Here is a 27,636-nt window from a genome sequence, read left to right as displayed (position 1 = left end):
CAAAACTACATGCAAGGACTGATTCACCCACCCGGAAAACAAAGCCACCTCAGGGGTGGGAAGTGGCAGCTGCTTAACAGTCAGAGAGGCCATTTATGGAGATCTGATACCCAAATAACACTGCAGGGGGTACTGCAGAAAAGAATGTTATTACCCAAGCAACAATCTGCTCAGGACACTGGGATTTGATGACGGTCCCATCACGTACTGCACTGGAAGATGACTGGAGCTTTTCCAGACCCCGTCTCAGCTGGGCACATATTTAAACGACTACTTCTTAAAAGTGGGATGAGAGTCAATGACCTGCTCACCTTAAAAGCATCCCATCCACAGGATGTGAGGAAAGTTCTCCTGAGGATCCAGCACTAATTCCAACCCAAGGAGGGCTTGTAACAAAAGTATTCAGGCTGGCAGTGTTTGCAGCTACTAAGAAAACTCAAGAAGCCTGAAACCAAAACTGAAAAGCTAATACCTCACACAGACCTCATCCAAGTCTCAGAGCACGTCTTTCAAGTCAACTGGGGATAGCAAATGACAGTTTTGTTCTCTTAACAACCCAAATGTTTATTATGTTTTACATTATTATTATGCTACAGACTGTCAGGCAAGATCTGATGCAGGTGGATCCTTGAAAAAGAAAATCAGCAGTTGGCTGACCTAGAGATGTTACCATGTCGACAGAAACATTAAAAAAAAAGCAAAGCGTGCTTGTTTTGTCTTTGAGACAGGGCCTCACTATGTAGCCTTGGCCTCCCCACATCTTACTACATAGACCAGGCTGACAGCTAACTTACAGAGATCTGCTTGCCTCTACCTCTGCCTATCCCTCTGCCTCCTAAGAGTAAAAATTAAAGGTATGCACCACTACCTGGCCAAAGCACATTTTTTTTGACATTATTTTTCCAAGTATTAGTCACTCACCTTCCCAAAACAACACTGTGAGGTGACAGTCAGGATCCTCAAGATACCAAGACCAACATAAACAGGAAGATTTACGCTTTGATTTCCCATATTAATTATGACACAATACACAAATTATGACATCGAACACACGGGAGAAGCTCTGTTACTTTGCGTGACCATGTTACTACCATATATGCACAGAGGTGTGAGCATGCATGTGAAGCCCAGATGCCATCTTCTGCTATCATTCCTCAGGAATCATTCACCTTGCCTTCTGGCTGGGTTTCTCACTGGGACCTGGGACGTGAGGCTTGCCAACTAGGCAAAGCTGGCAGGCCAGCAAGCCCCAGGATCTTCCTGTATCCAGCTCTCCAAACTGGGATTACAAGTGTGTGCCACCATGTCACCTTTTGACAAGAAAGCTGTGACTGCATTCAGGCCCACCATGTTTATGCACAAGTGCTTAACCAGTGAGGCCATCTCCCTAGCCCAGGAAAGTTCTTTAGTAAAAAGGGAACAAGGAAAACAAAACACACACACACAAAAAAAAAAAGGAATGAAAGAGAGAGAATGCGAGAGGAAAAGAGGGAGGGAGGAAGGAAAAGAAGGAAGCAAAGAAGGAAGGAGGAAAAAAGGAAGGAAGGAAGGAAGGAAGGAAGGAAGGAAGGAAGGAAGGAAGGAAGGAAGGAAGGAAGGAAGGAAAAGCTTGCAAATAAGTGTGATTTGGTTTTTTAATTTAGCGAAACAAGGGGCTCAGAGCAAAAGATGGGTTTTAGATCACTATCTCAAACAGTGGTGGTGCACGCCTTTAATCCCAGCACTTGGGAGGCAGAGGCTTCTCTGTGAGCTGCAGCCAGCCTGGTCTACAAAACAGATGCCAGGACAGCCAGAACTATTACAGAAAAATCCTATCTCAAAAACCACACACACACACAAACAATTCTAATTGCCCCACACTATATCCTGGCATCCTAGCACTCCAGCATGCTGGTTGTTCGGAAACCAGAAGCAATCTACTTCTCATCCACAAGACAGAATTCAAACTCAGCAAGTACCTTACCACTAAGTATACTTGCAGTTACTTCTTTAATTGTTCTTAAATTTGGGGGTTTTAACTTTCTAAGTTTTACCTGTCACTTTTCATTGTTTGTCTCTAAAATAAAATGCATCATTAAAATGAGCAAGAATTATACATGCTATCCTTTCCTTATTTATTTTTGGTTTTCTTTTTATTTAATTTGGTTTTTTGGGTCAGAGTTTCTCTGTGTTAGCCCTGGCTGCCATCCTTGGAATGTGCTCTGTAGACCAAGTTAGAACTCTACTGCAGGATAATGCTCTTGTGCCCTGTAAAAACTTGTCACTTGTATTGGTTTTAATAAAACACTGATTGGCCAGTAGCCAGGCAAGAAGTATAGGTGGGGTGACCAGACTAGAATTGTGGGAATAGGAAAGTCTCTGTCTGCAGTCACCACCCAGACAAAGAGGAAAGAAGAAGAAAATGCTGTACTGAGAAGAGGTGCCAAGCCATGTGGCTAAATATAGATAAGATTATGGGTTAATTTAAGTTGTAAGAGTTAATTAATAAGGGCTGGGCGGTGGTGGCGCACGCCTTTAATCACAGCACTCAGGAGGCAGAGGCAGGTGGATCTCTGTGAGTTCAAGGCCAGCCTGGTTTACAAGAGCTAGTTCCAGGAAAGGCTCGAAACTACAGAAAAACCTTGTCTTGAAAAACCAAAAGAGAGAGAGAGAGAGAGAGAGAGAGAGAGAGAGAGAGAGAGAGAGAGAGAGAGAGAGAGAGTTGGTTAATAATAATCTTGAGCTAATAGGCCAAACAGTTTATAATTAATATAAACCTCTGTGTTTTTCTTTGAGACCGAAAAGCTGCGGGACCAGGCAGAACAGAAACTTCAATCTGCAGAACTGTACCTGCTCTGCCTCCTAGGATTAAAGGTGTGTACCAGAGCTTTTTTTTTTTTTTTTTCTGACTGTCCTGAAACTCACTTTGTAGATCAGTGTGGCCTTGAACTCACAGAGATCCACCTGCCTCTGCTTCTTAGTGCTGGAACTAAAGGTGTGTTCCTCCACCACCTAGATCTTTACTTATTTTTTACCTGGGTAACTAGTCTCTGACATCTTTACTCCTTCCTAGAGAGATTCACAGCTTGCCTTACGGGTATAGGACAGACTGCTGTAGCAGCTAAAACATCCTCCCCAGCACCCCTTCTCCTGATGGCTTATATAAAACTTCACTGGCTCTTAGTTTAGCTCTGCTCTTTTGGAATTCCTCACGCTCTTGTCAAAGACCTTCCTGCTCCCCTGGAATTGGGCTTCTTTAATGGCATCTAGTGAGCAACTTATATCCAAAGCTGCAAATCCCAGAGAAAACATGTCCACCAGTTCTTCTGAGGTTTCTGACACAACAAAGATGCATCCCTCACTCCAGAAATACGATTTTCTCCAGTCTTAGGGTGTGTCCCATTTTTCAGGTTGACATTTCAGGGCCCTACTGGGCTGAGCCAGGGTTCACTTTGCACTTAGAAAAGCCAGCCAATCCACGGCCTCAGAATGGCTATATCCACCAGAAAGCGGTGAAGTACTCACTAGGGACAACGGCATGTTCCTGTCACACGGAACTCAACTTCTTTAGCTTTCCTCAGCACTTTTCCTCAGCTATTTTTCTTGCTCTTGTACTAAGGCCCCAGAGGCTTTTACACATGACAGAGATCATAATGGCTACCATATCAGCACCTCCAGACTGTCAGTAAAAACAGGTATTGGAGATAAATTACATGTTTATTTGTAGATCTACACCCCATTATCAACTCCTCCACATCAAGGTTGTTGCACAGACCCCAGACTCTCCAGAGTACCCCCTTCTCACAGACAGCCTCTCTTCATTACAACAAGTTGCCCATCAGTCTGTCTGAATAAAATCACCCAGTGATGCAGACGTTATGACACAGGCCTGTAGTAACAGTACCTGGTAGGCTGACCAGTGATGCAGACGTATGACACAGGCCTGTAGTAACAGTACCTGGGAGGCTGACCAGTGATGCAGACGTTATGACACAGGCCTGTAGTAACAGGACCTGGGAGGCTGACCAGTGATGCAGACGTTATGACACAGGCCTGTAGTAACAGGACCTGGTAGGCTGACCAGTGATGCAGACGTATGACACAGGCCTGTAGTAACAGTACCTGGTAGGCTGACCAGTGATGCAGACGTTATGACACAGGCCTGTAGTAACAGTACCTGGTAGGCTGACCAGTGATGCAGACGTTATGACACAGGCCTGTAGTAACAGTACCTGGTAGGCTGACCAGTGATGCAGACGTTATGACACAGGCCTGTAGTAACAGTACCTGGGAGGCTGACCAGTGATGCAGACGTTATGACACAGGCCTGTAGTAACAGGACCTGGGAGGCTGACCAGTGATGCAGACGTTATGACACAGGCCTGTAGTAACAGGACCTGGGAGGCTGACCAGTGATGCAGACGTTATGACACAGGCCTGTAGTAACAGGACCTGGGAGGCTGACCAGTGATGCAGACGTTATGACACAGGCCTGTAGTAACAGGACCTGGGAGGCTGAGGCAGGAAGACTCCTGAAAGCTAGAGGACAGCTCAGGCTCACAGCAGTATGAGGACAGCTCAGGCTCACAGCAGTATGAGGACAGCCCAGGCTCACAGCAGTATGAGGACAGCTCAGGCTCACAGCAGTATGAGGACAGCTCAGGCTCACAGCAGTATGAGGACCAGCTCAGGCTCACAGCAGTATGAGGACAGCTCAGGCTCACAGCAGTATGAGGACAGCTCAGGCTCACAGCAGTATAAGGACAGCCAAGCCTGTGGCCTAAATAACAAAGTCCTGCCAAAAAAAAAAAAAAGGAAGGAAAGAAGAAGAAACACTTAAAAAAAAAACCCTAAATCATGTCACCAGTTGGCATACTCTTCACTGACTTGTCCAGAAGGCTAAGCAGTGACCATATGTTCTCGAAGTCCTGCCGCTTATTAGTGAAGAAAGTTCCCCTAACACAGCACCTGACTTCAGAGAGTCGTTCTTAGTATCCAGGACCCTTTACCTGCTGCTTCCTACTCCTCTAGGGAGTCCCTGAGGATCCGGGTCTTCCCTGAGCAACCTCCCTCCATTCCTATGCATTCTGCCTTCTGAGAGGAGTAAGGCACATGTACCATTCTCTGGGTTCTGCTTTTCATTTCAAAAATGGAAACCAAGAGCCTAGCTGGGTATGGCAGCATACACTTATAACCCAACACTTGGGAGAATGAGGCATAGCTCACCACAGATTTGGGGCCACCCTGATAGAATAGATATAGAATGAAACTCTGTATTGAGGGGAGGGAGAGAGAAGGGGGTGGTGGGGCACAGTGATGTACTGGGAAGGCAAAAGCAAGAAAACTAGTTCAAAGCCAGCCTGGGCTGCATGGGACCCTGGCTTCTAGCTAAAATTACAGGCAGGTGTGATAGTATACACTAATGCAGGCCATGAATGGACCTTGAAGTAGGATTGCCAAAACTTTGAGGTCAGTGGGAAAGGAGGGATGGCAGTGGGAGTAACCTCCAGTATTGTTAAAGATAAAGTAATAGCTTCAACTAAAATCTTCATTAAAATCAGAGAGCTCAATTGAGTGGTGGTGGCCCAAGCCTTTAATTCCAGCCCTCAGGAGGCTGAAGCAGGGGAATATCTGTGAGTTCAAGGCCAGCCTGATCTATGAAGCAAATTCCAGGACAACTGGGACTGTTACACAGAGAAATCCTGTCTCAAAAAAAAAAAAAAAAAAAAAAAAAAGAGCCAGAGAGCTCTTAGACCAACAGTGATAAGACGCATAAAACAAGCCTTGCCAGAAATAGTCACACAGGCCTGCACATCACAGAACTGAGTCAGGCACAGGGAGGGCACACTAGAGAGGCACGACTTCCAGACCAGCCCGCTCTACATACTGAATTCTAGGCTAGTCAAGGCCACATAGCAGTATCCTATTTAAAAAAAAAAAAAAAAATATATATATATATATATATATAGGAACTAGAGAAATGGCTTAGTGATTAAAAGTACTTGCTGCCGGGCGGTGGTGGCGCACGCCTTTAATCCCAGCACTTGGGAGGCAGAGGCAGGTGAATCTCTGTGAGTTCAAGACCAGCCTGGTCTACAAGAGCTAGTTCCAGGACAGGCTCCAAAGCCACAGAGAAACCCTGTCTCGAAAAACCAAAAAAAAAAAAAAGTACTTGCTGTTCTTGTAGAAGACCCTGGTTCAGTTCTCAGCATCCATGTCAAGTCCTACAACACAATTACAGGTAACTCCAGTTCCAGGGGAATCCAGTGCCCTCTTCTGGCCTTTAAGGATAACTGCATGCACATGCTACATATATATGCACTCAGTCACACACACATACAAGTAAAATAATCTTCCAAAGCAGATGCAGTAGGACTGTGATTTCTAATTCTGGTTTATCATTTTGTTTGACTGGGTTTGTCTGTCTGTCTGTTTGTTTGTTTGTTTTGAGATAGGATATTACTTTTTTTTTTTTTTTTTTGGTTTTTCGAGACAGGGTTTCTCTGTGGTTTTGGAGCCTGTCCTGGAACTAGCTCTTATAGACCAGGCTGGTCTCGAACTCACAGAGATCCACCTGCCTCTGCCTCCCAAGTGCTGGGATTAAAGACGTGCGCCACCACCGCCCGGCTGAGATAGGATATTACTTTGTACCCTAACCTGGCCCAGAATTTACCACGTAGCACAGCTGTCCTTGAATTTGTGGCAAGCCTTCTGTCTCAGCCTGCAAGGTGCTGAGATTGTAGGCATGAGCCACCTTACATAGGTTCAGTTAGGGATCTTTTAAAAAATAAATGATCATTAATCCCAGCACTCGGGAGGCAGAGACAGGCGGATCTCTGTTCGAGACCAGCCTGGTCTACAAGAGCTAGTTCCAGGACAGGCTCCAAAAAACCACAGAGAAACCCTGTCTCAAAAAACCAAAAAAAAACCAAAAAAAAAAAAAAAAAAATGATCAGTTCCTCTCCCACAAATTCTGATTCAGTGTGATATAACCAGAGTTAATAATCCAAACCCTTTTTGATTTTTAAAAAGTTCCTGCCAGGTGTTGATGGCACACTGGAAAGACAGAGGCAAGCAGATTTCTATGAGTTCCATGCCAGCTTGGTCTCTAGAACAGTTGTGGGTAACAGAAAAACCCTGTCTGGGGGGAAAAAAGTTCCTAGGGGGTTGAGCATGGTGGCAATTGCTCTAATCCTAGCACTCAGTGCTAAGTGAGTTCCAGGATAGCCAAGGATATGCAGTAAGACTGTCTCAAAAACAAAAATTAAAAACAAAACTCCTAGGTAAAAGCCAGGCATAGTAGTAAATGCCCACAATGCCACCACTCAGGAGATAAAAGCCAGGTATAGTAGAAAAAACCCAGTTCACCAAGAGCCCGTCTTCTATGTTCAGCAGTCTTATAAAATGGCTGCTGTGTCCAACAAGATGATTACGGAAATAACAACTGTACACTAGGGACCCACGTACCTCGTATTTTCTGTAGTTGACCAGCAAAGCCAAGAGGACTACAGCATCATACCCATGCTCTCTACGACTTGGGGGATGGGACAGTATCTGTAACAAGAGGCACAGTACATAACGCCTAAGTGCTAAGTCCTGGTTCCATGGAACGCATACTGAAAATGTGAAGAGCATCTATAAGAGAAAGGCATCAGAAAGCTGACCTACCTGTAGAATTGCTTCAAATATACTGTTGATCATTACATATTCCAGGATAGTGTTCTGACTGATGTTGTCTGTAACCTGAATGCAACAGAAACACTTGTGAAGGTCTGTACCAAGGCACCCGACACCTCATGTGTGTCTACTACCCTAGCATCTAAGCGACAGAAATATCAAAGCAAAGAGCAAACAAAAATATCCCAAGATTCAGAATTCCCAGAACCATTTTCAAGCGAGACCCAATGAAAACAAAAAGTCAGACAATCCAAAAGATGGTAGTTCTCCTGGAATATCCCTGCCAACATGACAAGGATCAACTGGAGATGGCTCAGCAGGTTAAGGCCCTTGCCACCAAGCCTGATGACCTGAGCTCCACCCTGGAACCCATATGGTGGAAGGAGAGACCCAACTCCGGAAATCTGTCTTCTGACCAACATGACTTTTTGTATGGGGAAGGGACATACACGAACTAAAAATTAGTTTAAAAATGTTTAAGTAAAATAAAAAATAAAGTGATAATATCATATAACCTGCAGGTTAAAAATGCCAGTAGCTGCTCAAAGGTTAATTCCCAAAAAGCATAATTCCATACAACTAACTTCCCTCTATATGTTCAGACCAAAGGGAATGATATAATATCCCAGTAAAGAATTTCTCTTTTTCCTTTGGGAGGAAACTCAACTAGGTTTGACTCTGCTGTGATTAACACCCTTGACAAACATATGGGGGTCACTTACAGTCACTAAGCAAAGAAGAAGTTTCAGGCATAAACTCTTCAGACTTTCAGAACCTTCTGCACAAAGTAGTGAATCCAAACTCTCCATCAAGTTCTGGGAAAGAGAACCATAAACATTAAAGCACGCCATGTAACACTTAGACCCTGTGCTGTTATGTTCTGCAGGATAAAGTGAATAACTGTGAATCAACTGTATCATTTCCCTAGTCCAGGCCATGAGAGATCAAAAAAGACTTCAAAGTCTAGCTACTCGGAGACAATGCTTTAGAACAACCACAGAGAACAATGGGGTATTTACTCCTGTACTACATGAATGCTGGAAGCTTTACACACAGATAAACCCTAAGATCAAAAGAATGAAGTAGTTTGAAAAGGGAAACCTAATGGTTTAATAACTACACATGAGTTTCAGTATTTGTCAAAGAAAGTGCATCACCGGACCAGTGAGAGACACAACATCAAATTCACTACTGGGAATCAACGGCCAACTGAGCAATCCAACAAAGCTAGCTGGGTTCATCAGGATCAACTTAAATTGACAATGTAATTGGAATTTGATGTTTGTACTAAAAAAATAGCTTTTAGACATAAACTAAGAAAAGGTAAAAACCTTCCAACTATGACAGAGGGAAGAAGGAAAAGAATATCCTAGATTAAGTGAAGGGAAGAAATTCAAGACTAGGGGGCTGGAGAGATGGTTCAGAGGTTAAGAGCACTGGCTGCTCTTCCAGAGGTCCTGAGTTCAATTTCCAGCAATTACACGGTGGCTCACAGCCATCTACAGTGAGATCTGGTGCCCTCTTCTGGCCTGCAGTCATACATGGAGGCAGAATGTTATACACATAATAAATAAATAAATCTTTAAAAAAAAAAAGTTCAAAGCTAGAAAAATGTCTCAGTGGTTAAGAGTACTTGTTCTTACAGAACACCTGGATTTTTTAGTTCCCAGGACCCATATCGTAGTTCAAAGCCAGCTATAACTCCAGTTCCAGGGATGCAAGCCCTCTTCTCAACTCTGAGGGCACCAGTTGGTACATGGTATGAGTACTTGCATGAAGGAGAAAAAAAATAAAACAAAAAACCTCACACATGCCAGGCGGTGGTGGCACATGCCTTTACACCTTTAATCCCAGCACTCGGGAGCCAGAGGCAGGAGTTGTTCAAGGCCAGCCTGGTCTATAAGAGCTAGTTCCAGAACAAGTTCCTAAACTACACAGAGAAATCCTATCTTAAAAAAAAAAAAACAAAAACAAAAAACAAAAACAAAACAAAAAAACCACACACATAAAACAAACAAATAGCCGGGCGGTGGTGGCGCACGCCTTTAATCCCAGCACTCGGGAGGCAGAGACAGGCGGATCTCTGTGAGTTCGAGACCAGCCTGGTCTACAAGAGCTAGTTCCAGGACAGACTCCAAAACCACAGAGAAACCCTGTCTCAAAAAACCAAAAAAAAAAAAAAATAAATCTCTTTAAAAAAACCAACAGACTTAAGGATTCAGCATGATGGAATTTCAAAATAAAGATTCAAAATAAAATGTTTCGGTTGGATGTAGTAACGTATGCCTTTAATTCCAGCACTGGGAGGCAGGGGAAGGAGGATCTCTGTGAGTTTGAGGCCAGCCTAAAACACATATCGAGTCAGTGAGTTCTAGAACAGCCAGGACTATAAAATAGAAAGACCCTACAAAAATAAAACAAGATGTTCCAGTTAAATTAAACATGTGAGCATCTACCTTATACTTTCAAAGTAAGACCTTGAAACTTTCACAATTTTAGTTTAAAGAGAAAGACAAAAGAAAGTAATTTCAAGTCTTCTGGTCCAACCTATGCTACGTGAACACACACAAAAATAAAAGGTTATAAAGCTTTTTGATAATAAATTAATAACAAGACTCCTAACATCTACTATTGACCTCAACACACACACACACACTAGAAAAATACAGCTGCACTATAATCCCAGCACTAGGGAACTAAAGACAAGAAGACCCTGGGGTCTCTGCTCCAAGGCTCAGTGAAAACCCCTGTCTCAGAGAAATAAGGTGGAACCTGATAGAAGACATGCAGTGTTGGAGAGGCCTGAGATCTTGGCTTACTTTACAGGGGAAGATCTCGAAGAAGTGCCCTTCTTTCTCCACCAAAATTCAAAGAAGACATTTCAGCCCTGAGGAAGTACCAGAAAGTATGTTTCTTTGGTCTCCTGTCTACTAGAAAACTACCCTGCCAGCTGTTACAAAACAAAACCTTTGATCCAAATAAGCCAAGCCTAACCATAGGAACACAAGCCAACAATGTAACTTTATCTGTAAAAAGTTTTCATGTGTTCAGGAGGCCAGGGGTCCAGGATTATGTCTGAAAGACAGTAAGCTATTACAGAGAAAGAAGCACAGAAGAACATAAAGGAAGATTGAATGAGTGCTGAAGAGTCCAGGATAGAGGGGATAGAGAAATGGGCAGGAGAGCAAAGGTGAAATAGATGGGCAGGGATGAAGCAACAGAGCCGGCCAAAGAATGATCTAGCTCTCTACAGACAGTGCCACCTCTGGGCTATTTGTCTTGGATGCTATAAGAAAGCAGGCTGAGGAAGCCGTGAGGAGCAAGCCAGAAAGCAGTACTCCTTCAACGCCTCTGCTTCAGTCCCCGCTTCTAGGGTCCTGCCCTGACTTCCCTGAATGATGGACTGTGAGCTGTAAGATTAAATAAACCCTCCCCACCCCTAAATTGCTTTTGGTCATGAAGACAGTCTCCAGGGAGAAACACTGCAGTGCACACAGTGGTTCTCTGCCTTGCCAGTACTGTGTTATAGTCAAAGGAACATTAGGTCCTGTTAGAACCTGACAGATGTTTTCCTCCATTCGGACCTTCTAGCTGTTTTTCAGAAAGCTGACCCATGATATTGTCCCAGTTCCAGTACATTTAGGGATCCGGATGGCTGCTCACTAAGGTGTGTGTCTTGGTTCAGTTACATGTCTGGTCTGCACAGAAATCTACACCTTGTAAGTCTCATCAAAGCGCAGGTTTTCTTACTCTTATTTCTAAAGACAGAATTCCACCTTTTTTTTTTTTTTTGGTTTTTCGAGACAGGGTTTCTCTGTGGCTTTGGAGCCTGTCCTGGAACTAGGTCTTGTAGACCAGGCTGGTCTCGAACTCACAGAGATTCACCTGCCTCTGCCTCCCAAGTGCTGGGATTAAAGGTGTGCGCCACCACCGCCCGGCTAGAATTCCATCATTTTTTAATGGAGTGGAAGAAATAAGATACTGTTTTAATATTAGTACACAAGAGATGATTTGACATTTATTGGAACTGGAGTCACTACACCAAGTTTAAAGGGCCAGGGGAAGCCGGGCGATGGTGGCGCACGCCTTTAATCCCAGCACTCGGGAGGCAGAGGCAGGTGGATCTCTGTGAGTTCGAGACCAGCCTGGTCTACAGAGCTAGTTCCAGGACAAGCTCCAAAGCCACAGAGAAACCCTGTCTCGAAAAACCAAAAAATAAATAAATAAATAAATAAATAAATAAATAAATAAATAAATAAATAAATAAAGGGCCAGGGGAAGTCACAGCTGGGCCATGTGGAGTAGTCTTGCCCAGTAGGAGGGTGTGCGTGAACCGTGGGAGTATAGCTTGGCGGTACTATCTCATGCAGGGGTTCCACTGTTGAGCTCTGGCCTCCACATGTATTCCTTCCACAAACACAAACACATGCATATCACAATCACACACACATACACAATTTTTTGAGGAGGAGGAAGAGGAAAGGGACACCAGGTAGACTTTAGAATGATCAAAGGTCCATGAAAAGGGGCTGAGAGTGTAGTTCAATGGCAGTATGCTTGCCTAGCTTTCATAAGGCCCTGGGTTCAAACCCGAATGTAAAGCAGATATATGTCTATAATTACTGCATTCAAAAGGATAATGATTTTTTTCTTCTGGGAGGCAATTAAACTGTTTTTTGAATTAAAAGTGGTTATGTTTGTTCAATTTAAGAATCAACTACACAATACGTGAATTACAAGAGTTCTAATAAAAAGATAGTGACAGTGCCTTAGTGTTAGAGCCCTAGCTAACATACACCATGCTGGATCCCCAGTAGGGGAGGGGGGATGAGAGGAAGAGGAGAAACAGAAGAAAAAAATTAGTTTTGAACAGTAAACATAAAAATTCAAAGGACATGGGGCTGGAGAGATGGTTCAGCAGTTAACAGCACTGGCTGCTCTTGCACAGGACCCAGGATGGATTCCAGGCACCCACATGATGGTTCACAATCATCCAAAACTTCCGATCTAGGGGATCTGATGCTCTCCTATGACTTCAAGGGTATCAAGCATACACACACAGAGGCAAAACACTCACACATCACATAACATGAATAATCTAATTTTTAAAAAGTTCAAAGGGCAGCAAGTGGATAAAGGCACTTGCCTAACAACCTAAATTCAATCCCCAAGACCCACAGGGTGGAAGGAGAGAATCAACTCCTGATAATTGTTCTCTGACCTCCACACCCCACTATTCCACACACATACCAGAGTGCAAATAAATACATAAGCATAATATTTTAAATTTAATTCAAGTCAAGCATAATGGTATGTGCCAATAGCCCCAGCCTATTCAAAAGGCTGAAGCAGGAAGAATTACTTGAACCCATAGGTTCAAGACCAGCCTAGGCAAGATAACTAGACTTATTCCAAAAAAAGAAACTGATGTGGGCACGGCAGTATACATCTATAATCCCAATAGCTGGGAGATGGAAAGCAAGAAAATCAAGATTTGAGTGCTATTCTTAAGAGCAAGAAAGGGCACAAGGTCTGAAACACGGGGGATGATAAGGGACAACGATGAACTGCTAACACCAAGAGAAGCTCCAGGGCATCATCGGGCTCAGTCTAAGTGAAAAAAATGTATGTGAACTCGAGCTGTGATCAAGAGCTCCAGTGCAAAATACAAACTTATACTTGGAGATGTAAGGAACTCAGACTACTACAGAAACTGATGAAGACATATGAAGAAATACATATATCACAAAACAGAATACTCTAATGTTCTTTCCCAGAGAGATTGTATCATTTCAATTGCCTGTCCATTGACAGTTGGCTGAAACAAAGAATTTATCCTGTGTAGGAATTAGGAACTTTGTATAATTAATTGCCTCTTCCCAGGTACAAGACATACAAAGAAAGACATCTGCATACATTTTGCTTTATTGTTGTTGTTTGGTTAGCTTTTTTGGTTTGGTTTGGTTTTGGTTTCTTGAGACTGGGTTTCTTTGGGTAGTCCTGGCTGTCCTAGAACTCACTCTGTAGACTAGGCTGATCTTGAACTCACAAATATCTGCCTGCCTCTGCCTCCCAAGTGTTGGGCTTAAAGGAGTGCACCACCACGGTCCAGGCATTCTGCACACATTTTGGTAGTAACAAATGACATGAGGAAAGCCAGCAAGATGGCTCAGCAGGTAAAGATGCTTACCATATAAGCCCGAAGACCTGATTCTAACTCTGACTTATACACGTGCACCATAGCATGTAGGCACTCACACACATTATACATACACGCACTCATTCTTCTCCAGTGGTCAGAGGACTGCCCCTCTTATCTTTTTTATTTTTTTTTATTCTTTTTTAATTAAAATTTCCAACTGCTCCCCGTTTCCCATTTCCCTCCCCCTCCTCCCACATATTGCCCTCTCCCCCCGCTCCCCTCCCCCTATCCCCACTCCACTTCTCCTCCCCCTAGTCCACTCCCCCTCCCTCTCGATACTGAAGAGCAGTCCAAATTCCCTGCTCTACAGGAAGACCAAGGTCCTCCCACTTCTATCTAGGTCCAGGAAGGTGAGCATCCAAACAGGCTACGCTCCCACAAAGCCAGTTCATGTATTAGGATCGAAACCTAGTGCCATTGTCCTTGGCTTCTCATCAGCCTTCATTGTCCGCCTTGTTCAGAGAGTCCAGTTTCAACCCATGTTTATTCAGTCCTAGTCCAGCTGGCCTTGGAGAGCTCCCAATAGATCAGTTCCACTGTCACAGTGGGTGGGTGCACGCCTCGTGGTCCTGATTTCCTTGCTCATGTTCTCCCTCCTTCTGCTCCTCATTTGGACCTTAAGAGCTCAGACCGTTGCTCCAAATTGGGTCTCTGTCTCTCTCTCGATCCATTGCCAGATAAAAGTTCCTGTGCCATTCTCCTTGGCCTCTCGTCAGCTCTCATTGTCCACCACATTCAGAGAGTCCGGTTTTATCCCATGTTTTTTTCAGTAGCAGTCCAGCTGGCCTTGGTGGGCTCCCAATAGATCGGCCCCCCTGTCTCAGTGGTTGGGTGCACCCCTCATGGTCCTGACTTCCTTGTTCATGTTCTCTCTCCTTCTGCTCCTCATTATAACCTTGGGAGCTCAGTCCGGTAGGACTGCCCCTCTTAAACGAATGCATCTGTAACACACCGTCTTAGCTCAAGGGCACGGTGCCTTCCTGACCTCCAGTGCCATCACCACAGCTCCTCCTCAGGGTCAGTTTTCTCACTGTGCAGTTGTCCTGGATGTTCTTCTTTAAATTAAACTTAATGGTTTTTTTTTTAACTTGAGAGAGATAGACAAACAGGCTGAAAAGACAGCTCAGTGCTCAAAAACATTTATTGCTCTTATAGATGAGCCATGATCAGTTTCCAGCACCCACATCAGGCTGGCAACCATTTGAAACTCCAATTCCAAAGGATCCGATACCCTCTTCATACCTCTCAGCAATCACACACACATGAAGTACACAGACATATATGCAGGGAAAACATCTATACACATAAAATAAATAAACCTTAAAAAACTATGATAAATAGTTTCTTAAAAGTCTTATCCTCTGTAATTTGAGTCTGAAGTCAGCCTCAGCTACCTAAGAGTCTGTCAAAGAGCCAAAAGCACACAAAGATTGTGGGCAGCAGAGGACTTGCCTCCCGTGCAAAAGAGCATGGCTTTGTTCCTAGAACCACAAAATAGCTGATCTTGTAGCTTTTCATATTTTATCTAAGTTCATAAATGTCATAAAAATCTGGGTGGTGGTAGTTCATGTCTTTAAACCCAACACTCAGGAGGCAAAGGCAGATGAATCTCTGTAAGTTCGAGGCCAGCCTGATCTATAAAGCCAGTTCCAGGATACCCAGGACTAACTGTTACACAAAGAAATCCAGTCTCAGAAAGCCAAAATCTGACTCCAAATCTTCTAGTATGTCTGTCTACAGGAAGCATCACCAATGGCAGTCAACAGATAAACTATTCAGGGGCTGGAGAGATGGCTCTTCCAGAGGTCCTGGGTTCAAGTTCCAGCAACCACATGGCAACTCACAATTGTAACTCCAGTTCCAGGGGATTCGACACCCTCATATGGATACACATGTAGACAAAACACCAATGCACATAAAATAAAAATAAATCATAAAATTTTTTAAAAAAAAAAAAAGAACTATTCAGAGCCACATACACATTTCTGCCTCACCTTCATGCACAGCTCCGCTTTGTCAAAGCCCATCAGCATGTTGATAATGTCAAATCCAGATGTAGACTTATTCTTCTGGTGGACTCCTCGAATTAGTGCACACAAGGTCTGCAGAGACAGGAAAAACAATTCTTCTAGAGAGAAAGTCTCCACACTACGAGCACACTAAATCTGCGCTTCCTCCCGCAACTTCAGAACTAAGTCTTGACAAGACTGGCTGACCTTCAAACTCTGCTGCTCTGAGTTTGAAAACAGCTTCCATGCTAACATGAAAAATCCAGAAACTGGGCTGAAGATATGGCTCAGCGATTAAGAGCACTGGCTGCTCTTCCAGAGGTCCTGAGTTCAATTCCCAGCACCCACATGGCAGCTCACAACTGCCTGTAACTCCAGTTCTAGGACATCTGACCCTCACACCAATGAACATAAAATAATAACATAATTTTTTTAAAAATCCAAAAAACTACAGAGAAACCCTGTCTCGAAAAAAAAAATCCAGGGGGCTGGAGAGATGGCTCAGTGGTTAAGAGCATTGCCTGCTCTTCCAAAGGTCCTGAGTTCAATTCCCGGCAACCACATGGTGGCTCACAACCATCTGTAATAAGGTGCCCTCTTCTGGCCTGCAGACATACATGCACACAGAGAGAATATTGTATACATAATAAATAAATAAATAAATAAATAAATAAATAAATAAATAAATAAATAAATATTTTAAAAAAAAAATCCAGAAACTGAGAAACAGCAGCACACCTGCAATCCCAGCACTGGGGAGAAGGAGGCAGAAGAATCAGAAGTTCAAGATCAGAGCCAGAGAACTAGCTCAGCAGGTAAAAGTACTTGCTGCCAGGTCTGACAAAGAAATCGACCCCTTCGAGGTGTTCTTTGACTCCACAGGAGCCTGAGACATGAGCATGCACACACACGCGCACACACGCACACACACACAAAGAGGACTGCTGGGCTCGCTGGCCTCCTGCCTGGCCAGGCATGGTGAGCTCCAGGTTCAGTGACCCTGTCTGCAGGGAATAAGAAAGACAGTAATAAAGGAAGACATGCCTCTTCCTCCTCTGGAGAAAAAGAAAAGAGCTAGAGAGATGGCTCAGGGCTTGCTCTGTAAGCATGGGGACCCAAGTTTGATCCCTGGAACTGCTGAGGAATATCGTTTTATTTTATTTTTTATTTTTTTTTTGGTTTTTCGAGACAGGGTTTCTCTGTGGTTTTTGGAGCCTGTCCTGGAACTAGCTCTTGTAGACCAGATTGGTCTCGAACTCACAGAGATCCGCCTGCCTCTGCCTCCCAAGTGCTGGGATTAAAGGCGTGCGCCACCACCGCCCGGCATGGAATATTGTTTTAAAGTGTGTGACTTTTATTAATGCTGCATTTGTTTAACTCTGTGAAGCTGTGATTCTCTGCCTGTCTTGTAGCACAATTGAAGATCAGAAAAGCAAAACAGCCAGTCACTGGCTTTTACCTCTACCTCAGTCCGAAATGGTGATCCTGCCTCCAGGAATCTCAGAATGAGACTGTGTGGGAGAGCTGACTCCTCCCATCTTATATTCCTCTCTAGTTCTGGGATTAAAGGCATGCACCACTACCACCTGGTTTCTATGGCAAACTAGTGTGGCTACTGGGATTAAAGGTGTGTGTCACCACTGCCTGGTCTGGAAGGTTGATCAGTACAGCTGTTTTACTCTCTGAACTTAAGGCGAGCTTTATTTATTAAAATGCAAATGAAATAGCACTAAACTGTCTAAAACACCTGATGGTCCTAATAAAGAGCTGAATGGCCAATAGTGAGACAGGAGCAAGGACAGATGGGGCTGGCAGGCAGAGAGGATAAACAGGAGAAACGAGAAGAGGAGGAGCAATGAGAGAACAAGAAAAGGAGGACACTAGTGGCTAGTCACCCAGTCACCTGGCCAGTCAGAGTAAGGGTGAAAGAAAGATACACAGAAGTAAGAAAAGGAAAAAGCCCAGAGGCAAAAGGTACATGGGAAAATTTAAAGTTAAGAAAAGCTGGCAAGGGCTGGAGAGATGGCTCAGTGGTTAAGAGGACTGACTGTTCTTCCACAGGTCATGAGTTCAATTCCCAGCAACCACATGATGGGTCACAACCATCTGTAATGAGATCTGGCGCCCTCTTCTGGTGTGTCAACATACATGGAGGTAGAATGTTGTATACATAATAAAGAAATCTTTAAAAAAAAAAAAAAAAAAGAAAAGCTGGCAAGAAACAAGCCAAGCTAAGGCTAGGCATTCCTAACGAAGAATAAGCCTCCGTGTGTGATTTATCTGAAAGTTGGGAGTTGGGCTCCCCAAAAAGCCAAGAGTAAAACACCACCAACACAGAGCGACACAGAGGCGGAAGCAGACAAGCAACCTCACACAGCTGTTCTTTAGTCACTATGGGCACTGGGCCATGGATGCTCCCCCTCCCACAAGCACTGTACACAGAAAATACAGTTTTTTGTTTTATTTTATTTTTGTTGGTTTTGAGGCAGGATCTCACCATATAGCTCTGACTGGCCTGAAACTCGCTATGAAGATCAGGCAGACCTCCAACTCACAGAAATCCACCTGCCTCTATCTCAAAAGTGCTGGGATTGAAAGTGTACACCACCACACCTAGTCCCATAATAAAATCTTTAGAGATTTATTTTTTCAGTTTATGCGTATGGATGTTTTGCTTGCATGTATGGAACCACCATGTAAGGAAGCCAGAAAACGGCATTGGCTCCTTTGGAACTGGAGTGACAGACAGTTGTCAGCTGCCAAGTGAACGCTAAGAACTAAACCTAGGTTCTCTGCAAAAACAATAAGTGTTATTAACTGTTAAGCCATCTCTAGAGTCCCCCAGTAAGTACTTCCTTAAAATTAAAAAATAAAAATAACAGCTGGGTGGTGGTGGTGCATGCCTTTAATCCCAGAATTCCAGAGGCAGAGTCAGGTGGATCTCTGTGAGTTTGAGGCCAGTCTGGTCTACAAAAAGAGTTCTAGAACAGTCAAGATTACACAAGAAACCCTGTTTCAAAAAACCAAAGAATAATAATAATAACAACAACAAGGTACAAAGTAATTGGGAAAGACACCCAGTTTCCATCTCTGGCCTCCACACACACAAACCCATACATACATACTTCAAACATACACACATGCCGGGCGGTGGTGGCGCACGCCTTTAATCCCAGCACTCGGGAGGCAGAGGCAGGCAGATCTCTGTAAGTTCGAGGCCAGCCTGGTCTACAAGAGCTAGTTCCAGGACAGGCTCCAAAACCACAGAGAAACCCTATCTCGAAAAACCAAAAAAAAAAACCAAACAAACAAACAAACATACACACATAGAACTAAACTAAACCAGGCAGTAGTGCACATGCCTTTAATCCTAGCACTTGGTAGGCAGAGGCAGGAGAATCTCTGTGAGTTTGAGGCCAGGCTGGTCTACAAAGTGAGTTCCAGGGCAGACTCCAAAGCTACAGAAAAACCCTGTATCAAAAAACCAATCTAAAAGAAAACAGAAAAACATTTAAATTAGACTGCAAAGATAGCTTAGTGGTTAAGAGTACCTGCTGTTCTTCCAGAGGACCCAAGTCTGATTCCCAGTACCCATGCTGGGTGACTCACAACCATTGGTGATTCTAGCACCAGAGGATTCCATACCCTCTTTTGGTTTCCACAGATACCTGTACCCACGCAACACAAAGACACATGATTTAAAGTAATAGTAATAAATGTTTTAATTATTTTTAATTCATGTTTGTTGTGTGATATTTTGATTATGTTCTGACAAAAAGGCTTGTTTGGAGTCAGAGGGGGGCTAAAAAAAATTAACCATAGAGGTTTGGAAGACTGTAGACAGAGAGGAGACAGGAAGTACTAAGGCAGGGTGGAGAGAGGATCTCAGCTCTTTAAGATGGAGAAATGGAAGAGGCAGGAGGGCGACTAGTGGCTGCTTCCTGCTTCTCTGACCTTTCAGGTTCTTGCCCCAATATCTAATTCCCCATTTTTTATTGATAAAGATTAATTAGATTAATGCTTTCCATTTTATGTGTATGGGTGTTTTACGCGCATGTATGTCTGTGCACCACATACATGCCACCTGTCCACAAAGGCCAGAGGAAGGCACTGACTGGATCCCCTAGGACTGTGAACAGACATATGAGTGCTGGGAATTGAATCCAGGTCCTCTGAAAGAGCAGCCAGAGTTCGTGTGTGTGTGTGTGTAATTTATCTATTTTTACTTTATGTGCACTGGTGTTTTGCCTGCATGTGTACCTATGTGAGGGCATCAGATCCCCTGGAACAGGAGTTACAGACAGTTGTGAGATGCTATGTGAATACTGGTCCTCTGGGAGGGCAGTCAGTGTTCTTAACCACTGAGTCATCCCTCTAGCCCATAATAAATGGGTTTTTTTTTTTTAAATTAAATAAAACAGAAAAATAGCTAAGCATGACAGATGTTTTATTTAAAAAATTAAAAATATAAAGGAATGAAAAACCAAACCAAACCATCTCTGATTGCTAAAGGCAATTCTAGGTTCCTCAGCATCTAAGAGATGAGCTTCAGTTCCATGTTCCCGTTAAACAGGACTTCCCAGTCTCCCAGCCTCTACCTGCAAGGCATTGACAACTCGGATTGGATGCTCCTCTCCTAGAGCCTGGATACAGTGTTGAAATAAACAGTTGATATTGTCCTTGATCTTCATTAACTCTTCACCATCCAGAGACTCCAGCTTGCCTTCTAGATACTCTAAATTCACCTGCCAAAAGAACAGTAAGGGCCTAAGCAGACTTTCATAGTGCAGCACTGAGAATATGTAAGACAATGTTACTTACCCGAGAATGCCAACATGCCACCCAATCTCACCTTCATGAGGAAGAGCTCCTCCCAAAACCGAGGACTACACTTACTGGGGTCTTCCGTCTGAAATCAGAAAACAAGCATGTTCAACTTCATTGCCACCTCAAAAAGCATCAAAAATATTGTCAACTTTAACTATCAATTTTTTAATTTTTTTTTTTTTGTTGTTGTTGTTTTTTTGGTTTTTTCGAGACAGGGTTTCTCTGTGGTTTTGGAGCCTGTCCTGGAACTAGCTCTTGTAGACCAGGCTGGTCTCAAACTCACAGAGATCCGCCTGCCTCTGCCTCCCAAGTGCTGGGATTAAAGGCGTGCGCCACCACCGCCTGGCTTTAAAATATTTTTTAAAGATTTATTTATTATATATACAGTATTCTGTCTGCATGTATGCCTGCAGGCCAGAAGAGGGCACCAGATCTCATTACAGGTGGTGGTGAGTAACCATGTCGTTGCTGGGAATTGAACTCAGGACCTTTGGAAGAGAAGACAGTGCTCCTAACCTCTGAGCCACCTCTCCAGGCCTACCTGTCATATTTAACTTTGAAACTGTTTCCTTTTTTTTTTCCTGGGGAGTTTTCTTTTTTTTTTTTAATATTTATTTATTTATTATGTATACAATATTCCGTCTGTGTGTATGCCTGCAGGCCAGAAGAGGGCACCAGACCCCATTACAGATGGCTGTGAGCCACCATGTGGTTGCTGGGAATTGAACTCAGGACCTTTGGAATAGCAGGCAATGCTCTTAACCTCTGAGCCTTCTCTCCAGCCCACCCTGGGAAGTTTTTAAGACAGGGTTTCTCTGTAGTTTTGGAACCTGTCTTGGAACTTGCTCTGTAGACCAGGCTGCTCTCCAATTCACAGAGATCCACCTGTCCCTCCCTCCACCTTGGGATTAAAGGCGTGTGCCACCACCTTGCTTTAAAGACTTCTTTTTTTTTTTTAATATTTATTTATTTATTATGTATACAATATTCTGTCTGTGTGTATGTCTGCAGGCCAGAAGAGGGCACCAGACCTCATTACAGATGGTTGTGAGCCACCATGTGGTTGCCGGGAATTGAACTCAGGACCTTTGGAAGAGCAGGCAATGCTCTTAACCACTGAGCCATCTCTCCAGCCCCCTTAAAGACTTCTTTTAATGAGGATATTATCAGCACCAACAAAGATTTCTTGTCAAGATTAGAACTGATGTGTTTAGTGATACACCTGGAAAAATGCCAAAGATATATTAGAAAAATCAGTATATTCTCTTTGAAAGTAATATTTTGGTTTATGTTTGAAAGCAAAAATCAATCTCCAATCCAAATCATAATAACTTTGTACTCACCCCATATAACTAGAGAATGAGTTGTCTAATTACTTATTCTGTCAACCAGAAACCTGAGATAGAATGTAACAATGCATCTTCTAAAAAATATATCTGAAATTGAAATTATAGAATTCAAGGTGCAAAAAGAACTTCATAAGACATCTATCATAAAAACTACTCTTTAAATTAGGTATAAATAAATAAATAAATAAATAAATAAATAAATAAATGGGGCCGGGCGATGGTGGCGCACGGCTTTAATCCCAGCACTTGGGAGGCAGAGGCAGGCGGATCTCTGTGAGTTTGAGACCAGCCTGGTCTACAGAGCTAGTTCCAGGACAGGCTCCAAAACCACAGAGAAACCCTGTCTTGAAAAACCAAAAAAAAAAAAAAAGAAGCCTTAGCTACTAGCCCAACCAGTTTATGATTAATGTTTCTTTGGGACTGAATGGCTGTGGGACAGAAACCTCTGTCAACAACAATGTAAAGATGGGTTGCCTTGACTGCCTAAAGCACCTGACTGGTCTAATAAAAAGCTGAATGGCCAATAGCTAGTGTGTAGATGGATAGACAGGGCTGGCAGGCAGAGAGAATAAGTAGGAGGAGGAATCTAAACTCAAGAAGAGAGAAGAGAAGAAGGGAGTAGGAGAGGGAAATACCTGGGCCATTCAGCCAGGTAGCCACCTGCCAGAGACAGAGGAAGCACAGAAAGTAGGGCATACAGAATTAGAGAAAGGTAAAAAGTCCTGAGGTAAAACACAGATGAAGAGAAACAGTTAAATTAAGTTATAAAAGCTAGCTGGGCGGTGGTGGCACACGCCTTTAATCCCAGCACTTGGGAGGCAGAGGCAGGCGGATCTCTGTGAGTTCGAGGCCAGCCTGGTCTACAAGAGCTAGTTCCAGGACAGGCTCCAAAGCTACAGAGAAACCCTGTCTTGAAAAATCAAAAAGTTATAAAAGCTAGTGGGAGGGTTGGAGAGATGGCTTAGCGTTCCTCTTCCAGAGGACCCGGGTTCAATTCCCAGCACCTACATGGCTGCTAAAATCTGTGTGTAACTCCAAGCTCTAACACTCACACACAGACATATGTGTAAGCAAAACACAAATGCATATGAAAGAAAAATAAATAAATTATTTTAAAAAAAGGGCTAGTGAAACAAGCATTAGATAGATAGACAAAGAGGGAGGGAGGGAGGGAGGGAGGGAGGGAGGGAGGGAGGGAGGGAAGGAGGGACAAAGAAAGTCCCAGTCTTCTTCCTCACTTCAATTGTTTTACCTAGATCCTGGCAACAACCCCTAAATTCTCAGCACCTGGAAGTTGAAAGCAGAAGGATCAGGAGTTCAAGGCCATCCTCAGCTACGTAAAAAGTTTGAGGCCAGCCAGGTAGTGGTGGTGCACGCCTTTAATCCCAGCACTCAGGAGGCAAAGGCAAGCAGATCTCTATGAGTTCGAGGCCAGCTTGGTTTATAAGAACTAGTTCCAGGACAGGCACCAAAGCTACAGAGAAACCTTGTCTCAAAAAAAAAAAAAAAAGAAAAAAGAAAAAAGAAAGAAAAATAGTAATAACCTATAATAATCAATGCATCATCATAAATCTCTATTGTAAGAGCTCACTATTAGTGTTTGAGCTCTCCTGCTGGACTTGACATCACTACATAGCAAAGGATAATCTTGAACTTCTGATCCTTCTACCTACCCCATCTCCCAAACGCACTACCATGACTACTTTTATGTGGTGCTAGGCAACAAACTCAGGTGAGCCTCTACTTAAACATCTTTGTTGTTGTTACTGTTTGTTTTCTGAGCAGAATCCCACTCTGTAGCCTACAATGAACTATAATTTACAATATAGCCCATGTTGGCCTGAAACTTCTAATGATTAGTGTTTTTTTTAATTTTATTTATGTGTATAGATGCTTTATCTGCATGTATACGTGTGTTCTGATGCCCATGGAGGCAAGAGGTGTCAGACTGCCCATGACTGGAGCTACAAATGATTGTGAGGTATTATATGGGTCCTGGGAATCAAATCAGGGTCCTCTGGAAGAACAACCAGTGTTATTAACCACTGGGACTTCTCTCCAGTCCTTGGCTCAGGCTCTTGAGGGCTAGACTTACATACCTGGTAGAGTAGGCAAATAGAAATGATGGGGAGCATTGTTTGTTGGTTGTTTTGGTGGGAACAAACATCTCTATGTATATAGTTTGCATACACGTAAGCACATCTGCATGCACAGGTAAATAGAAGGACTCTGGTGTGTGTCTGTGACTGAAACTATGGAAGTCAAAAACAGAGGTGACATGTCTTTTTCAATCATTACTTAGAGGCAGGGTCTTTAGCTAAGCCCAGAGATCACTAATTTGGCTAGTCCAGCTGGCCATCTTGCCCAGGAGAGCCCTTGTCTCTGTCTCTAAGCACCTGTAATCCAAAGACTACAGGTGGGCTGCTGTACCCATCCAGATTTTTAAATGGGTGCTGGGGATCCAAACTCTGGTCTTCATGAGTAGACAGCAAAGTTGGTCTACACCAAGCCATCTCGATAGCCCCAATAAGATTATTTCTGATTCAAAACCACAGAGAAACCCTGTCTCAAAAAACCAAAAAAAAAAAAAAGATTATTTCTGATTAAGATTATTTGGACTGGGGCTGGAGAGATGGCTTAGTGGTTTAGAGCACTGACTGCTCTTCCAAAGGACCAGGGTTCAATTCCCAGTAAAAACACGGCAGCTCACACCTGTCTATAACTCCAAGATCTGATACCCTCACACAGACATACATGCAAAGAAAACACCAATGCACATAAAATAAATAAATTTAAAAAAAAAAAAAAAGATTATCTGGACTAAAAAACTGAAGAGTCAAGGTTAGGTTCAGTTCATACCTGATGATCTGAGCTCAGTTCTCAGACCCAGACAATAAAGGACTGCTGCAGACTATCATTTGACTTACACACTCACATGGCTTGTGTTCGCTTGCGCTCTTACTCAAACAAAGATGTGTACACAGAGAAATAAATAGGTAAACACAATTTTAAAATTTTCTAAAGAAACAAAGAGTCAATCTAGCTGTGCAGTATAACAGGACTTACCATAAAAATCTCATCATACATCAGCACCACTTTTTCCTTTAATGGTTTTTTTGAGGCTGAAGATTTCCGGAGCAAGCCTCCTCGTTTCTCTACTTGCGCCATGGCTAGAGCACCTGTGGGGCAGGTGAGACACCAGTTAGGACACTGAGAGTATGACACCATAATAGAAGAACTATGTCGAGATGTGTTTGCTCAAACCCACAGAACACCCAGCAGCAAGAACACAACTAATGCAAACACGGACTCTGGGTAAGATGTCTGAGTCATTAGAGATTCATTACTGTAACAAACACAAAACAGGACAGGCTGTGCGTGTGCAGAATCACAAAATGGATGGACTACTGCCACCTTCTTCTCAATTTTGCTATGAATCTGAAATGCCTCTAAAAAAAACAAAATTCATTTTAAAATGTAATTCAGAACATTGGTGGCACCTGCCTGTAATCTGGGAGCTGGGGGGGGGGGGAGGCAAGAGGATTAAAGGTTCAAGGTCATTCTTAGTCACACAGAGTTCAAGGCCAGCCTGAGCTCTGTGGAAACCCTATCTTAAAAAAAAAAAAAAAAAACCAGAGGGAAGAAAAAGAAGAGAGAGCAGGAGGGAGAGAAAGGAGGGAGAGCAGGAGGGAGGGAGATCGGGAGGGAGGGAGATCAGGAGGGAGGGAGATCGGGAGGGAGGGAGAGCAGGAGGGAGGGAGAGCAGGAGGGAGAGCAGGCAGGCAAGGTCAGTGCCAGAACACAGAACCCACTGAGTGATCTCTCAATGGGGACTGTTTTAGGCGGAATAAATGGTAAATAACTATGTTATTAGTTCAATGCCCTTCCCAAGACCAGGTAATGTGAAAACTTAAAATATTACTTGGCCTACAGCACAATGCATTTAAATCCTTAAACTATGCCAGTGGCTAAAGCCCAAGCTGACCTAACCGGAGCAGGAAAGGGAAGCTGGCTCCACCTATGAAAGCCCGCCCCGTCTCTGAGAGTGACAGAAGGAAGAGTGCGAAGCACACAGTGCCCACAGAAGGATGGGGAAGCTAAATTTCAAATATTGATCGAGCTGAGGACCATTAGGGCAGGAAGTGTGCTACAGGCTGATGTGCTCCATCGATTTCCCCGTGAAAGCAAAGCACTCGGCCTTCACCGCCTCATGAATCACACTGCACTTAACTGTCTCCAGGAATTCCTCTGCAAACACCGTTTAAGCAGAAAGCAGCAGTTAAGAAGCCAAAAACGAAACTGACTTCAAAATGGTAATGTACTACTTATCAAACATAATTGCCTGTATTTATAACACTATTGTGGGTGAAACTCCAACCTATTGCCCGGTTCTAGCATCGTGCCCAAATTGTCAAATCTTACTTTAAGGAACTCAATATTTTTCAGCTGAGACTTGAAATCTCACAGTCTCCAGTGCAGATTCATACACATTCCCTCACCTCCCTCATTGTTTTTAGTATTAACCAAGTCCCCTTGCTCTTAAACCCTGAGCTCTCTGCATGAAACCTAAGCCCATACAAGGACAAGCAGCAGACACTAGAGAAAAGCCTGGTTTTTCTTCTAGAGAAATCCAAAGCAACTGAACTAATTCTGTAAAATGAATTTTGAAAATATACACTACCTCTCAAATCAAAACCAAAATTTTACTTAAGTAAAAGATGCATCCAACCAAAAGCAATCTACAGATTCAACTCAATACCCATCAAAATCCCAGCAAAATTCTTCAAAGACCTCAAAAGAACAGTATTCAACTTCATTTGGAAAATCAAAAAACCCAGGATAGCCAAAACAATACTGTGCAATAAAAGAACCTCTGGAGGCATCACAATCCCTGACTTCAAACTCTACTACAGAGCTACAGTACTGAAAACAGCCTGATATTGGCATAAGAACAGACAGGAGAATCAATGGAACCAAATAGAAGACCCAGATATTAATCTACACATCTTCGAACACCTGATCTTTGACAAAGAAGCAAAAAATATCAAATGGAAAAAAGAAAGCATATTTAACAAGTGGTGCTGGCACAACTGGATATCAACATGATAAAAACGAAAATAGACCCATATCTATCTATCACCATGCACAAAACTCAAGTCCAAATGGATCAAAGACCTCAACATAAAGTCAGCCACACTGAACCTTATAGAAGAGAAAGTGGGAAGTACACTTGAACACATTGGCACAGGGAACCACTTCCTAAAATATAACCCCAGCAGCACAGACATTAAGAGAAACAATTAATAAATGGGACCTCCTAAAACTGAAAAGCTTCTATAAAGCAAAGGACACAGTCAACAAGACAAAATGACAGCCACAGAATGGGAAAAGATCTTCACTAACCGCACATCAGACAGAGGTTTGATCTCCAAAATATACAAAGAACTCAAGAAACTGGACACCAAAAGATCACATAATCCAATTTTAAAAAAATGGAGTACAAACCTAAACAGAGAACTCTCAACAGAGGAATCTAAAATGGCTGAAAGATACTTAAGGAAATGTTCAACATCCTTAGTCATCAGAGAAATGC

General features: G+C 43.2%; 1 protein-coding gene across 1 annotated transcript in view; it reads right to left on the bottom strand.

Annotated features, from left to right (window-relative positions):
* Armh3 (armadillo like helical domain containing 3) overlaps positions 1–27,636 on the bottom strand; it is a 200,564-nt gene that overhangs the window by 160,549 nt on the left and 12,379 nt on the right. The window contains exons 2-8 of the mRNA XM_057779848.1: positions 25,110–25,222; positions 20,720–20,776; positions 20,466–20,612; positions 15,853–15,960; positions 8,379–8,471; positions 7,648–7,722; positions 7,447–7,533 (exon numbers count right to left, since the gene is read on the bottom strand). Of these exons, the coding sequence (XP_057635831.1) occupies positions 7,447–7,533; positions 7,648–7,722; positions 8,379–8,471; positions 15,853–15,960; positions 20,466–20,612; positions 20,720–20,776; positions 25,110–25,211 (669 nt within the window). The 5' untranslated portion in view covers positions 25,212–25,222. The remainder of the gene's footprint in view (positions 1–7,446; positions 7,534–7,647; positions 7,723–8,378; positions 8,472–15,852; positions 15,961–20,465; positions 20,613–20,719; positions 20,777–25,109; positions 25,223–27,636) is intronic.

This window comes from Chionomys nivalis, chromosome 8, assembly GCF_950005125.1.
Source record: "Chionomys nivalis chromosome 8, mChiNiv1.1, whole genome shotgun sequence".
NCBI lineage: Eukaryota > Metazoa > Chordata > Mammalia > Rodentia > Cricetidae > Chionomys > Chionomys nivalis.
Note: the sequence above shows the minus strand (reverse complement) of the source record. Positions and strands in the feature narration are given on the sequence as shown.